The 15,878-nt window shown below is 38.0% G+C and overlaps 1 protein-coding gene across 4 annotated transcripts in view; it reads right to left on the bottom strand.

Annotated features, from left to right (window-relative positions):
- Nucleotides 1–15,878, bottom strand: part of LOC121091659 (palladin-like) — a 194,288-nt gene that overhangs the window by 36,190 nt on the left and 142,220 nt on the right. For 3 of the 4 annotated variants that reach the window (XM_040601701.1, XM_040601710.1, XM_040601717.1), the window contains one exon: nucleotides 1,822–2,517. The exons of the other annotated variant lie outside the window; for it this stretch is intronic. In XM_040601701.1, coding sequence (XP_040457635.1) covers nucleotides 1,822–2,517 — 696 coding nt within the window. The remainder of the gene's footprint in view (nucleotides 1–1,821; nucleotides 2,518–15,878) is intronic. 4 annotated transcript variants of the gene reach the window in all.

Below are 15,878 nucleotides of genomic sequence, written 5' to 3'. Positions count from 1 at the left end.
TACACAGTAAAAAGGAAAAGGAGAGGCCAGGGAAAAATTGGCATCAAAAATGCATAAAGATTTTTTTTTTTTTTTTGCATTATGCAGTACATCTTTTACCATGTTGTAGCATTATAATTCAGATGACAAATGCTCACTGTGTGTATATATATACACACATGTATATATACATAAATTATACACACATACATTCAATATGGTTAACATGATCCAGCTCCCATCTGGACTACATTTCCTGAGGGAATGCAGGCCAAACAGCCAACCACCACATCCTCAGCTCAGAGCCTGAGACTATTCCCTTGTCCCACGGGGACAGACACACCATCACGTGCACACCCAGACTGGCTGCTGGGCTTGGGGAAGTGAGGGGCATGGGGAAGGGGAAAGCATCCTTGCAGAGTTGTCTCTCCTTCCAAAGATCGAAGGGAATGAGGAAGAACACAGCTAATGCCTCAAGTGAGAACATGTGTGCATGAATGTAGCGTAACAGGGAAAGAGGGACACAGCCTCAAGCTGCTGCTGTCACCCTCGCAGCACACAGAAGGGAACTGGAAAGAGAATCCAGTTCCTATCCAGAGCTATATAGCTGTACTAGAGCCTTTCCTGGAAAATCGGGGGTAACTGCAAGCTTTTATGGGCTGTGCTTACCTGTCAAGCTGTCTGTAAATTAATCAGGTAACTTTCAGCAGTCAGTATCAATAGAGAAACTCAGCCAGTGCAAAGGACACAGTAAGACAGAAAATCACAACCATTATGAGTGCAAGGGCAAGCTGTACTATTTATTCTTTTTTTTTTTTCCTAAATCTGTTCTATGGCTAGATTCCATGAGACATATGACAGAAATCAAGATAATGAAATGCTTTTTAAAGCATATACATGATCTATTACTTTGATATCTGCCCGCTTTCTTCCTTCTCTTCCTTTTCATATCTTGGAATGAAATAATAGAAGTTCCCACCGCAACAGTATGTAGCTGAGCAAGTCACCTAGATACCGCAGATATGTTTAGACAAACTTCTAGACAAAGTTATAAATAAGCCTTGGATACAGCTATTCTCATTTTTGTTCTTCAGCATGTCTCTTTGTTCTCTAAGGATGGAATGAGAGTCTAGTGCCAGTGGAAAGACAAACTGATCTATGATAGGAGCTGACATGCTCCAAAATACTATTTTGGCCTTTAGAAAAGACAAAATGGGAAAACAAGTATGCGGAGTTGTTAGGGGGAGGGATTCTGTTTGTTTTTACGCACTGCTTTTCTAAATCCCCTCCTAAACCCTTTTCCAAACTTCCTCTGAACAAAAACTCTAGCCAAAAGTCAATATATCATTATGACCACTTTGTTGTCTGATGTATAGGTTAATACCCTATACCTTCAGTATCACAAAGGTATAGGGACTTCTGAAAAACACTCTCTCTACTTGGTATTTCTTTACATGCACACGCAATAGGAACATAGATGCAGATATCACTGAATATGTGACTTTAAAAGAACTGGGTCATGAGAAGGGTTTTCTTGGATCTCCTTCCACTGCCCTGGGCATGCAGAAGCTTTTGCTGATGATTTCATATTTTCATCAGCTCCAATTTAAAGGTTTAGCTTCTCCTCTTTTGTGTTCCTACTGTGGGACTCCTTCAGAACCTCACTTCTGTGAGGGTTAGAAAACTATATCCCATCTCTAACACAGACATTTGCAAATAATTGACACAACTCTCCCTCTCAGGTAGCAGGTAACAGCAAAGACCCTAGAAAAGTATAAAATGAAGCAAGTGCAATAATCTTCAGTACAGTCAAATGCAAGGAGCTCATTAGCTGATACTTACGGAGGCATCACTCCTTTCGGGAGGCCTAATGCGTTGACAGAAATGGGTGGTGGCTGGGATGGCAGCATGGAGCTGAGAAAAGCTGCTGGAGACTGGCCGGAATTAGGAAATCTGGGAGTTGGAGACAGGCTGTGGGATGGTGAAGAAAGTGAAGGAAGAGGAGGGGGTGGAGGAGGTGGAAGTGGAAAGGAATCACACACCGGATAGGTTGCAGTTGGACTGAAGACAGGTGGAGGTGGGGGCGGAGGGGATGGAGAAGAAGGAGACCAGGCGTACTCCCCTTCTGGAGCAAACTGCTGAGAGAAAGGGGGAACAGGCACTCTCCCAAACTGTTTCTGAGAAGCAGTTGGAGACATAGGAGAAGGAAGGCTGGATGTAGATGATCCTGAAGATGGAGTCACGTAACCTGAAGCAGGGCTGATGTTCTGAGCAGCAATGAACTGCTTAGGCCGAGCGTAGTTGAAGGAGCTGGAAGACTGCATGGTTGGGGACGTATGAGAGTTAAGAATACTCATTGGCTCAGGAGAGGTGACAGACTGGCTGGACTCAAGCTCCTGGAAGGAGGGGGGAGGAGGAAAGGAAGGAGAAGAGGGAGGGTGCTGATGATGATCAGGTTGCTGTTGGTGACGATACCACTGGCCACTTTCTTGCTCCAGACGAATTTGGTTCTGCAGCTGCTGTATTTTTATAGGGTCCCTGTGAGAAGGAAAAATAAGACAAAAAGATGATCAGACATGCACTGCTGGCTGGGAAGGAGTAAAAGTTCCACCAATCTATGGTGTAGGAAAATCAGAAGGCAGGGAAATTCAAAACATTTGCATATCTTGAATATCTCTGATTCTTCAGAGCTAAAACACTGCTACAAAAGTCCCTTTTTTGACCTCAGGAAGCGGGGAAAAATGGATGTCCATAATAGAAGCTGACATAACCTTAAATTCTTATAAAAGGTAACTTATAAGACAATTTGAAGGCTGTTAGGACATTTTAAAGGAGCAATCCAGATAATATAAGTATTGGTAGAAATGTTGAAGTTCTTAACAAGGTTTCATTTCTTGCTTATTTCATTCAGTGGCCCTGTTTCAATAATAAGCCTCAGATATTTACCCAGTGACAACTTCAGACTTAATTTCTGCTGTAGCCTCCGTGGGCCAATCAAACATACTAGTTACTGTCATACTTTTAATAAGGTACTCTGAGACAAGGGACCAACTTCTGTTTTAGAACCATGCATCTATCTGTAGATGAGCAAAAATTACTTCCAAGAAACATCTGTAACCTAAGGAAATAGTAAACGGACCTGCCCTCATATCTTTTTTTATTCCTACTTTTTTTTTTTTCTCCAGGCTTTACTCTTAACTGTGGGTCCTAAGACATATCTTAGTAGATATTAAATACAGTTCTGAGAAATTGCTAATTACAGTACTATCTGCTCAAATAGAAATGAGAATGTATTTTAGAAATGCAGACATTCACTAGCTGAACAATAAAGACTAAAAAACTAATATAAAGAGCACTCGAAACTGTTAATTAAGGTGTTTTTTTTTTTAAAAAGGGCAAAATATTCAGCAGTGAAGCAAATCAAACCAGACCATGCACTGGTGGGATTTTTGTCCACAATACATTTTTTTGAATGACATGGAGATCAAAATTAACTGTGTGGTCTATCATTTTAAAATACATCAGACTGACCTGTCATGTTCCAGCTGGAAATCATAACTTTATCTCAATACTCCAGATGTTCACAAAGTTTCAGCACATGCGCATATACCTTTTCTGTATATTTAATATATAAATACTTTATTATATACAAGTGTCTCATTGTTTATATATCATTTAGGTCATTTAAGCAGAAATTTTAGCAGCCATCTGCTTAATGCACTGCATATGAATGTATGATTCTGGCACAACAATATACTTTTGTTGGTAGCAACAAAATTAGAAATGGTAATAACATCATATTTTCTGCTCTAAAGATTAATTTTGATATTCCAATCATCCATACTTCCTAGCAAATGTTTTCTGACAAGAATTCTGCTTATGATCTCAGGCCAAAGGAGATTGTTTAGATAAGAAAAAGGGGAGCAAATTTGTTCAATACAGACAACTGAACAATCAGTTCTTCACATTTAACAATTGTTTTTTTCTTTTTTGCTATGAAGATGGTTCAATTATAGCAACATCAATCATCTCACCAGCAATACATACTTCAGTACTTAAAAGGAGACTACATTTTCCTTTTTAATTAAATCAGCAACAAGAACATCAAAATGATGCAGTTCACTTGTAAATTTTATAACTAACTTTTAAATGTTAACAAGAGTCTCTAAATCCCTTTCAGTTCAACTTTTTACTCCATAGGACATGGGCTAAACCTTAGTCTTTGATTTTTGCTAAATTACATAAAAGTGTCCTTTCCCTAAATGAGCTAAAGCAGGGGTCCTCAAACTTTTTAAACAGGGGGCCGGCGCGCAGATGAAGGGCCGTAGGTCATCTGTGGCTGCTCGGTTCCCCCCCCAACCCCGGGGCGGGGGGGTTCTGTAAATACCGGGGGCCTGATTGAGTACCCTGAGGGGCCGTATCCGGCCTGCGGGCCGTAGTTTGAGGACCCCTGAGCTAAAGCAACACAATTTTAGTTCCTATCATCATTTGACCTTCTTGGCTGATGACAGAAATACTTCAGGTCACTTCTGACTGGAAAGTCTTGTAAGATTACTACTTTCAGCTCATTTTCTGTCTTTAGACTGACTATTTTCAGACCTACTGTCCAATTCACCTCTAAAATTATTTTGAAATAATACTTATTCTATTTTTCATCATAATCACCCCCAATAATTTATTTATTTCAGAGGCACTAAAGTTAAAAAAAATATGGAAATTTAGTATTGTAAATGGTGTGCTGAATATAGAAGAAACCTCACTGTCTCCAGCACTCCTGTGCTTACCCAACATGTGCTGAAAGCAAATCGGAGTGTCTTCTCTTGGTCCTTTTTGATTTTCATTGCCAAGTCACATGGTGATGTGCCCAGCCAACAGCATTACACAAATGACCATCTATGGCCCTGTCAATGCTAAGTATACTAACAACAGTGCCTGCCACCGAACTGCTGCTGTACCAATCAGGGCAGAAGTAACGATCAGATGCAGGGTATGTCTACAAAAGGTTGGCAGGCAAACATCAGGCTGCTCTGATCTCACACTAAGTTTGACTTGAGGCCACAGGAATATACATGCCTGTAAGTCTGGGTTTATTAGCCCAGGACAGGACAGCACTAACTCAACTTGCAAAGCTTTTGATCCATTTAGTGTCCAGACAAATCAAATCTGCTTGAAAAACAACTTACAGACATAATCATTATCATATCAGTCCATGTAGCAAAAAACAAAGGCATCCTCAGAGCAAATTTTTATTCCAGTGGCGGAAATGCACAATCCTTGCCTGCAAAGGAACGTTCTCCAACTCAGAGCTATTCTTTTAAATGGTAGATACAGCCCTATACTTCCTAATTTCTTGAGCAGATGTATGCTAGGGGATGTGTCATTATGAAGAAGAAAAACTAAAAAAAAAAAAAAGAATAATCAACTCACAAGTGCTCCTTTGCAATGACACTGACAGCAGTGGAAGCTCTACATGTAGGTAGGTCCCTGAAAGGTAACACTGCTGTGCCACAGGTATCAAGAGCCCAGCAGTCAAAATTATGCAAGTGAACTGGTCTTTTATGTTGCCCTCATCAGTAGGAAAACAAAATTAAGTTTTTTAATGAGATTACAGGAAAAATTAGTTTAATTGTAATTACATCCTCTTTCCAATTAGCTAAAATATGTTTTGTAATCCCAGTGTTTTAAAGGGCACACATGCTTCCAGGGAACACATCAAGCTTGTTTAAACAATAGAGAATAAAAATTGTTCTCTTATGCAGAGTTTTTGGTTTTGCCAAGTAATTAACTATAACAATGTAAGAATTAACATTTAAAAGTAATTTTTTAGTAGAAGTCAATCAGTGAATGGCAAAAGTAAGCAATTAAAAAAAATCAGAACTAGCATAAAGCAAACACTGAGAAATTTCAGCATCACTGAAAAGTAGGCCTAGTAGTACATAAATATTTTCACAAGGTCTGCTTCAGTGTTTGCAATTTTCTTTTCAGTACCAGATATTCTTAACCAGGATTTGTATATATGGTTTCAGATGTTCTAATAGGTATGATATAACAGTTAAAGAAATGCAAACAGTAAAGCAGTAATATTCTAATGGAAGCAGACATTAGTTGTAACAGAGGTGAAGTTTCTGTCCTGCATTGCCTGCAAGAACAGCTGTATGCACAGATTCGGTTCTTGGCACTTGGAACCTGCTCAGTAAGGTGATGACTTTCAGACATAAATGATAGCGAGACACATTTGAAAACAGATGTTCAGAGGGAAGATTAGAGATTTCTTGGTGGGCAGCTACAAAATACTATCTTTTAAAAAGCAAAACACTGTGACTGTATGATTGGACAGAGATGATCAGAATCTTCTCTAAGGATGCCAATATATACAGCCTATTTTAATAGTTACTCAAGAATTCATGTTCCGAGGTATGCACTTGATTTAGATAATAATAGGCTGATTTATCTTTGTATCTCATTTTCATAATGTTTTTTCTTCCTGATACCTTCTTAGTATCACACTGTTTTGAAAATTAATAGAGCAGTCCTTGACTTTGAGAACTAAACTGGTAACAACCACCATCAGGAACTGTAATCCAAGTGCCTGGACACATTGCTATGAAGGAGGGGAGATGAGCAGATGGTTGTACATCTCTGAAAGTCTCAACAGGAACTGGCTACTGGATTGCAGAGGACATTACAGCAGATGGCATTTTCAGGGATGCAAGAAATCCTTCATACTGAAGGTTCTGTCAAGCTCATTCACAGACATGTTCCCAGTATTAGGATATGCACCAGCTTCATTTTTATCTTACATCTCTGGGTTTGTGAAGAGCATTAAAAAAAAAAATAAATTTAGAGGAATAATGCCCCTCGTCTGTGAAGCACCCTAATATTTGCAGTTTAATCAACTCTTCAGTATAACCTGGTCTCTGTACCTTTTGAACACAAAAGTTCATATGGAAGCTTTTCTAACCAAACTATCAATTCTTGGAGGGAGAGGTTCTCCAAAGGTAGCGGAATGCTGTCCAAGCCTTGAGGGAACCAGTCATACAACAAAATGAACCCTATCCAGGTAGTGTCTACCACAAAGCGTGGTAAGGTCATTGTAGTTTATTCAGTGTTTTACAACACAACGTACGAAGTAGATTGAAATAAACCACCACAGATAAAGAACCAGGACTAAATACTTCTTTCTGTGTTATAACATTCTTAAAAATCCTGATTTTGGCTTCTTGGCAGACTAACTGGGTAGCTGATAGGCAGAGAAGGAATGGAGAATTGGAAGCCGTGGGAACTTATGAGATGCTGTGGTTCCCTCACTAGATAAGATTCAAAGTGCTCCTGCATCTGGGGCTCTCAGGCAGCTGGTGGCATGGCAGACTTGCCAGGTAGCTGTTAAGCTAGCTCTTAAACATACTGCTTAATTTGCTTTCTACAACCACAACATTTGTATTTTACCCGTATAAATGGTACTGTTGAAAATGAGTGATTTTCTAAACTTCTGAAAGTTACTATTTAAAAGAGTGAAATGCACATAACAACACATCCAAAATTTGACGGTAGTCACTGTTACCTGGAATTGTACTCTGACAAAATTCCTAAGATAATTCAAGGTTTTCCACCAGTTTTATCAACGTTTGAGAGTTGTTAAAAATGAGGAAAAAAACCAACTAGCTAGCAATTAATTAACAATTGTACTGAAAAGAAATACTCTGAATACAAAAGTAACTCTAACTACCCTGTCCACTGAAGGACTATTTACCCATTTTCAGAAATGTTAAAAATGTACATGTATGACAACACAAGAAGGTGAAGTAAAGGGAGAACAGATGCCCCTTTTTACAAAAACTGTACAGAGTATTCAACACACAGACAGACTTCAGGCTGTATTAATACAAGTATATTTACTCAAGCATTAAGTTTCCTGATGCTGAACAATTGCTTATATTGTGAGAAAGAAGTATGGACTGTTTTAAATCCTGAATTCACATTTATATAAGACTGGAATTATAAAAACTAGAGGGAAGAAAGACAAAAAACAAAAACCAGCACCTGTTTGGGTTCTACCCGGCAAATATCCAGAGATATTTTTTGTCTGTACTGATAGATTTCAGGAAAGATGCAGGTTGTCACTACAATTTATTCCTCATACTGAATAACTGGAGAGCTATAACTAGGAACCATCTCCACCAGCGGCAATCTTTTAACATTTTTATTACTTGCCCTTCAAAGCTTAACAATCTGAAAATGCAGATTCACAAGTAACAATTTCCATATTTCACGTTAATATACAGGAGTCTTTATAATTAATTTCACTGTAACCTAACACGCTCTTGAGAAAATCACTATGGTAAAAGATCTAACAGGTACTGTATTATGAGCACACTATGAAACTAAGCTTGATTTTTCATTCGAGAGAAACTTCATACACACAGAAGGGAAACATAAGCCATCTGTATTGGTTGCATTTCTCTTGCAGGGAAATCCTGTTGCAATTTGGCTGTAAACAACTTTTCTGTCTATCTTAAAAAATTGCAGTTGTACCTGTGCCCATTTTCCATTATGGTTTGATTATCTGTCAAAGCCATCAAGGTAATTTCTGTACTAAGGAAATCAACAGTAGTGACAGTGCCAGTATTCAGCAAACACAAACAATTCTTTCAGAGACAGGAACCATTTTTCATCTCGCTATACCACCGCGGGGACATTTTTCAAAACATGCACCAGTGAGATAACATGTTCATTTTGGGTACAGAAAGAGAGGAAATTGTGCTCCTGTGCACATTCATTGTTCCCAAAAGTCATAAAGACACAATAAAGCTTTAGCAAAAAGGCTAAACTTCATACCTCTGGTAGGATTAGATCATGAGAAGTAGTCTGGTAGTCAAAAATCTGTCTGGCTTGGTAATTCAATAGTGTTACATAACTAGTGCACAGAATATCACAGTGATGGATGTAAGAGTTAAAAAAGGACACAGATAACAAGTTTTACTGATAAAGGAAACAAAAAGTGTTATGTTATTAAGAGGTAGATTGTAACAAGGCATTCATAGCAATACAGGTTTCCATTTACAGCTGAACTGGCCCAAAGCCTAAGAAATCATGACTTGGAATGCAGGAGTGAACCGGTCTGCAAATGGACAAATAGGTCTTCTGCCTCCAATTGTGCTATACCATGTGGAAGGTTATATTCTGTGCTGATTGGTATATATTCACAGAAAATATGGGGAGAAAAAATATATATCAAAGTTTGAAAAACTGTACCAGCCTAAACCCAAAGGTGAACAGAAGAGATGGATGGCCATTCTTCCTCTTCTAGATGTAGTATGGTACATTTTCTCAGTGCTGCCACTGGAACAGCACATGCACAGTTGTCTCATTTATGTATCTATTTATTTTACATTTAATATATTTGATTAATGTGATGCTCTATAAAGCATCACTTTTCATCTACCAAAGTTAGAAGATTTGCTTACTTTTATACCTACCCACCAACAGTTACAGTGGGCTTAAAACTGGGCCTCTGTGTTTTCAGTATTAACATTCCAGTACCTGTCAAGCATCTGTTCCTTGGGTTGAATGTAAAGATGACTGCTTTGTACTATTGAAATAGATACCTTTGTGAAGAAGAATGAACAAAATATTAAAAAGAAAATAAATAAATAGGGTAGCTACTGGATGATCTGATATTAAAGGCAGCACACAGTGGCTGTCAGTGTGTTTTTAGGAAAATTAAAACTTTTACTATGTCTTAAAACTACTTAAAGAAATTGAGGTAGTTTTAGAGTCTAAATTCTAGGCCCTTTTACCAGTCATTCTGTATTAACAAACAGTTAAGACATTTGAGCAGGTCACTGCCTCATGTAAAGCTTGGATATTACCAGCTGACACATCAGTAATCTACATTACTGAAACTCACTGGAGGTATGCTACTCTTAAAATACCTTATGAAAAGAAAACACTGGAAAGGAAATCAAGACATAAACCCAGGTATTTATATGAAATAAATATATATGTCTGAGATTATCCCACTATGACAATATGACTTACTTCAGATGTCAGCACCATCTCAGTACCATAAAGTTTTAGTACTATACCATTCTTGCTGAAGGCCTTCTATACACAAGAAAATAACCCCATCAGTAACATACACTAACTTTTACAGAAGGAGAAGAAGCACCAGGAAGTAACAGCAACTGCTAAAAACAGTAATAATCTTTCAGCCTGGTTCTCAAGAGCACTGGAAAGTGAAAATAACGCTACAGCATTACTCATAATTTTTGTGACATTTATTCAACCAATGTGGTTCTAACACAATTATATCTTGTGCCCAATCCAGTGCGGAATGCTATATTCCTGTCATGCAATCTAGGTTGGTAATCTCAGTGAAAGTTATGGCAGTGAAAAAGAAAGATACCTAAAAGGATTAATAACTGTAGTCACTCTGCATGCTGCAAACTTCCTAGGGTATCTGAAGTTACTGCCATATTAGGGATTGATATCAACCAGAGACATCTGCAGATCTATTGGGATTTTTCCTCTCAGATGCCCTGTTAGACAGCCTTTTAAAAGCACTTGTGAAGCCCATATCATGCATTAATTGGAGAAACAACAGTCTTTCACTGCTTCCCTGCCGTCAGTCTTTGGCACCTGAAATGGGAAAAATAACTGCCTCCTACATGTTACATAGCTGCTTGGCTTCAGCTGCAGTTAAAGACTTTGTTCAGGTATGGATAAAACTGCTTCAGCTTTCTTCCCCAAACAGGCTAGCTGATAGACAAAGCTCTGGTTAAGTGAAATACTTTCTTGCAAAGAAAATGAATATAAAAAATAGCTGGAGTGTTATCAGTGTTCCCAACTGTTGCAGCATTGCATGTATATATTTCTGCAAAGAGCTGGAAAATGCCCAGCAGGCTCATTGTGGGCTACACTCATTACAGAACAGAAGAAAAACTCCTAAATGCACTGGAAAAACAGCAGCAACAGAATATCTTAGTAAAATGAAAACACTAGACAGTGTGGCAAATGTACCTTGTGTCAGCTATTGCATTTAGAAGACTGAAAAGAACTCTTTCGTAGACTTGGCTATAATAGTAGACATAACTATCTGCTCACATAGACTGATAACATCTTTTTGGTTTATTGCATTTTTTCCCCTATCAGCAACTTTCATCAGTTTCAGTGATACCTGCCTGATGGAATACGTCTGTGGCCAATTTCGTATCAGGAACAATCTTTTAAGATGTGGATCTCCATTCATCTTGCTGAACTGATTTTGAAAATAAGAGTTTATAGGACTCTGTCACTTCTTATCTAGCCAGACATGTACTTCAGAAGCATGAGTTTTGGGATTTAGTTGGGGGTTTTTTTGTTTGTCTTTAAAGGCATCTTCCCAGAAGTATAAGAGGCAAGAAAAATCATGATACTCAAAATGTTGCTAAAGCACCCTTAGATATGCATGGCTACTGCTTATTATAACTGCACAATAAACATAATTATAATGGAGATCTCTCAGGCAAATCCCAAGGATTTGGTAGACTTGCAGCCTTACTCCATGACTGAATTTTATACCTCACTGTCATTTTCCTGTTGTTTGTTACAAAACAAAAAATGAATATCTATCAGCAGAATTACTGAGCAAAGGCAAAATCCACCCATAATGCACATGTCACAGCAGTCAAAATACACTTTTAAATACTCGGAATACATTCTGCTCTCCAACAGATCGAACAGACCTGACCAGAACTAGTCACATTCCCCATCATCACAAAGAGAAACAATGTATCCTGAATTTGCACTTATTTGGACACAGACACTCAACTTTAATTAGCTTCTTGCTCTGGCAACAACCAATTTTAAATAGTATTTCCCAGGTAAACAGATGAAATGGTTTTATGGTGAGAATTTAACATTTTTTTTAACTGCTAGGTAACTGTACAGTGCATTGTTCTGAGAAGCTTAAATGGAATACCTTACATATAAATGATGGAGCAAATAATTGCTTTTGTACTTTTGCGTGGAAATACATTCCATAAGGATGATTCACTTCAAGTACTATTTGTTTCTTAATTTATCAAGTAATCTTGAGCATGGCAGACTGACAGAGTAGGGACTTCTTCCCTGAATTAAACTGTGCCTTAAGTGATGCATAATGACATAAAACTGATGGAATCATAAGGTAAACTGTGTAATGACAGACACTTGCTATGACCAGATACCGTGCCAGTAGTTCTGAATGCCTGGTCCCTTACCTAAACCTGTTTTGAATCTTGCTTAGCTCTCAGTGAAAGGAGTCAGCCTTCTTACTCAGAGAAAACAAGAGGAAGGACCAAGTTGCCTTTTCCCCCAAATAATATAGCAGCCAACATGGTGACTGGCCAAAAACAAGCAACCACATAGACTGACACTACTGCTAAGAGGACAGTAAAGACACATCTGCATTTGTGCCTTAGTGTGGATCAGTAATGTGCTTTTGAAGCAAATCTCCAGCCATCTCCACCTGCTTGTTCTGCAGTTCGTATCCTGCAGGAGCCTCCCAAGAACATGAACTGATTTCCTGTCAAGCGAAACCAATGTAACAAACTCCAGCCACTAATGGGCCTCAGTCCAGGGGAGCAGACCTAGAGCTAGTCCAAAGTGAAAAAAACAAACCACTCCCACTCAGTGACTCTGAAACCTGTGGAGATATCATGCCCTCAGCACATTTTTCCACTCTACAGAGCCACTCTTGTTTCTGTGTACTACTTGCTAACGTAGGCTATACATACAGACTAGATGTATAAAGTAGCATGAGGTGTCTTGCTAAACCACACAATCTAGAAGGCTCTTAAAAATATGTATGTATACCACAAGGGATTCTATTCTAGCCTTACAGTTTGTCTAAGTTTCAATTTCTGGGAAGTTGAACACATATCTTGCTAAACAAATATGCTGCAAATTAGTATCTTCATTTAATTTATAGGGTTTCTTGAAATATTTTTAAGTGTATAGCATATCGATGCATTATATATTAAAAAATAGGGTATCATGCATATTATTTAACATTTACACATTCAGAGACAATGTATGGACCCATCCTAGACTGCAATTTTACTATTTTGTATGTTGTAGCACAGATTTTACTGATTGCCTGCAGGTGACCTGCATCATTCAATTAATCCCATTCCTTCCTTGTGCCTTGCAGTAAAAACCTCCCAAACATTCCGTTTGATCACAAGGTAGTTTCTTAAAAAGGTTGTTACATAGAAAAGTGTATTCCTCAAGATTTAAACCCATTTTGTCAGTTTGATATGAAGGAAGACTCTCCCTTTATGGAGCCATTATTTTGATGACTCATGCACCTTCTTATCCTGGAGCTGGACACTCTTGTAGAAAGAATACTGGCCTCGAAACAGCACTTGTCTGATTTGAGGGTCCCAAGTTATGTTTTCCCATATTTATTTATTAAGATTAGATTTATGTTAAAATGAATGCTCCAGAATGGATGATAAGAATGGTTGATCTGTTCCTACAGTCAATTTAGTTATCTTGACCAACAGCAATTTGTATTTTGTTCTTATTGAAAAAAGTCTTTACATTGAATAGTTAGTAGTGTGCACGATATATATAAATTGTTTCCTTAACATAACTAAAGTACTTAGATTACATTTGGAAACTACTGGTAAATCACTGTTATTAAATTGGAAACAATCAGTAAATAATTAAAAAATCCACCCTTTGTTTCCAGTGCTAATAAGATATAAAAGTAGCAACAGACATCTTTCACAATGAAGTCAACACTATGTGTATGTAAAACCTACTCTTCAAGTATCATCACAACTTGGACTCCAAGTTATCCTTTACCTTACAAATAGCTGGGATAGAAAAAAGAAAATACTTATCTGGCTGTGGTTTAATAAACGGCCTATAGCTCCATATCAGAAGCGTCATTTTGGACATGTAGGTTACTTCAGTGACAGAGGGATTTTGACAATACCAAAACTGGTAGCACTACAGTCAGCATCTGTGAATGTATGAACCATGAGATTCCACATGATCCTCTGTTCCTCTCAGCCATAGTCAGATCATGGTATAATGCTGGTCTGTCTTCAATCTTTCTTCTCACTGACCTCCCCCTCTCTAACTTCTGCCTTCTTGCCTGTCTCCCTGTCTCTCCCCTTGGGCTATCGTCACCTCTTCACCCCCCCTTGTTAGCTCCAGAAGCGCTACTTAGGGTGTACAATACCAAAATGTGTGACATTACCTTCCACTTCACTTCTCTAGAAATGCATGCTTCACTCTCTAGAAAACACCAGCCTAAAATACACTTACCTACTACAGTTTTCTACTGTGAACTAAAGGGTAGTTATTCTAGGTGTTAGAACCTGCATGACCCTTGTGTCTCTGGGCCAGTTTATTAAAGCTACTCTGTAGTCATAAATAAAACTTACACAGTACATTGACCCTGTTTCTCATTTGAAAGATCCCTCTATTCCTTTTCCATTTCAGGCAGAAACCTCCAACACAGCACTTAACGGGTGTTGCACAATAATAAAAGCATTTGGATTATTTGAGGTCAGCTAACTGAATAGACAATTTATACAAAATATGATAATTTTTTGCAGAACAAGGAATGACTAAATGAAAGTAAAAAAGCTAGAGACACCAGAGACCATTTTAAATTACTGTAGTTTTTGTCATAGAGGGCAACATGAGGCACAGACATTTAAGTTCTCTGACTAGTTGTGCCATATATCAGGGAAAATGAGCACCTAGATCTGCAGAAAGATTGAGGTGCTTAGTATTTTTGTCTGGAGGAAAATAAGTTCATTCCCCTACAGTCATCCTCTTTTGCATGCCAGGACTGTAACGAGCCTGTGCGCTTAGACTTACCACATTAATTACGTTCTCACGCCCCAAAGGCAATGTTGTCTGAAGCTGTCCATTTTTTGGTCATTTCATAAACCTTCAGAGACTGCAGTTTTCCAAATGGATTTCAAGACTTCAATATTAACGTTACTTAAATAATAACTAATCCACCAGGCCTTAGTTTTAAAAATGGGGAAATAAACTTCGCTAAGCAAGAATTGATAGCACATAATTCTTGCTGTACACTGTCCAGGCAATACTTCACAGATTAGTTATGTCTGATCTTCTACACCAGGGAGAACTTTTGTCCTCAGGAGCCTAATACTAGAAATGGCACCTCATGATCCAAGGTTTTTTTGTTTTGTTTAGATTTGTCTTATGTTTAAAATCTGATATTTGAAATTAAGAGGAATCTGTATGGCAAAAGGCCCAGCTTGATTAACATACTTCATAACCGAAGGAAATATTTTTTGACCCTTAGTTGACTCAAAAATTTTTCTCATGATTTTTTAGCAGCATGATGTACTTATGAATCATTCAGAACAAATAAGAAAAGATCTGCATATGTGGAAACAGCAACACAATCTCGCAATAATTTTGAAATCCTCTATATATTAAATAGCTTTATATTTTGAAAATAAGCTCCAGATGTGTAAAACGGTGATACTTGACTTGTGATAGGCCTAAAGATCATTTGCTTTTTTCTACTGGCCTTGCAGCACTTGTTTGCTGTCATATTGCTCTAATTCTTCTACTCAAAAGGAGACACAAAGGGAAATGCTCTCATCATCTTGTCTTTGGCATCTCACTTACATGAGTAGTAGTACAGTGTCCTAGATAGTCAGTAAAACCTCCAGGGTGCATTTCAGAGTGTGTAACTTAGATGCTACATGTCAGAATGTATGAAGACTCTCTTAAAGAAGAGAGTCACAGTTACACTAGATTTAATTTATTAATTTAAATGTACTATTTTTTTTTTTTCACATGCATTATGTAGTTAACTAGTATGACAGCTCTTATCAGCAGTTTACAAATGTACTCAGCTACTTTGATGGGGAATTTTC

This window comes from Falco naumanni, chromosome 1 (assembly GCF_017639655.2).
Source record: "Falco naumanni isolate bFalNau1 chromosome 1, bFalNau1.pat, whole genome shotgun sequence".
NCBI lineage: Eukaryota > Metazoa > Chordata > Aves > Falconiformes > Falconidae > Falco > Falco naumanni.
This window is presented reverse-complemented; position numbering and strand designations above follow the sequence as displayed.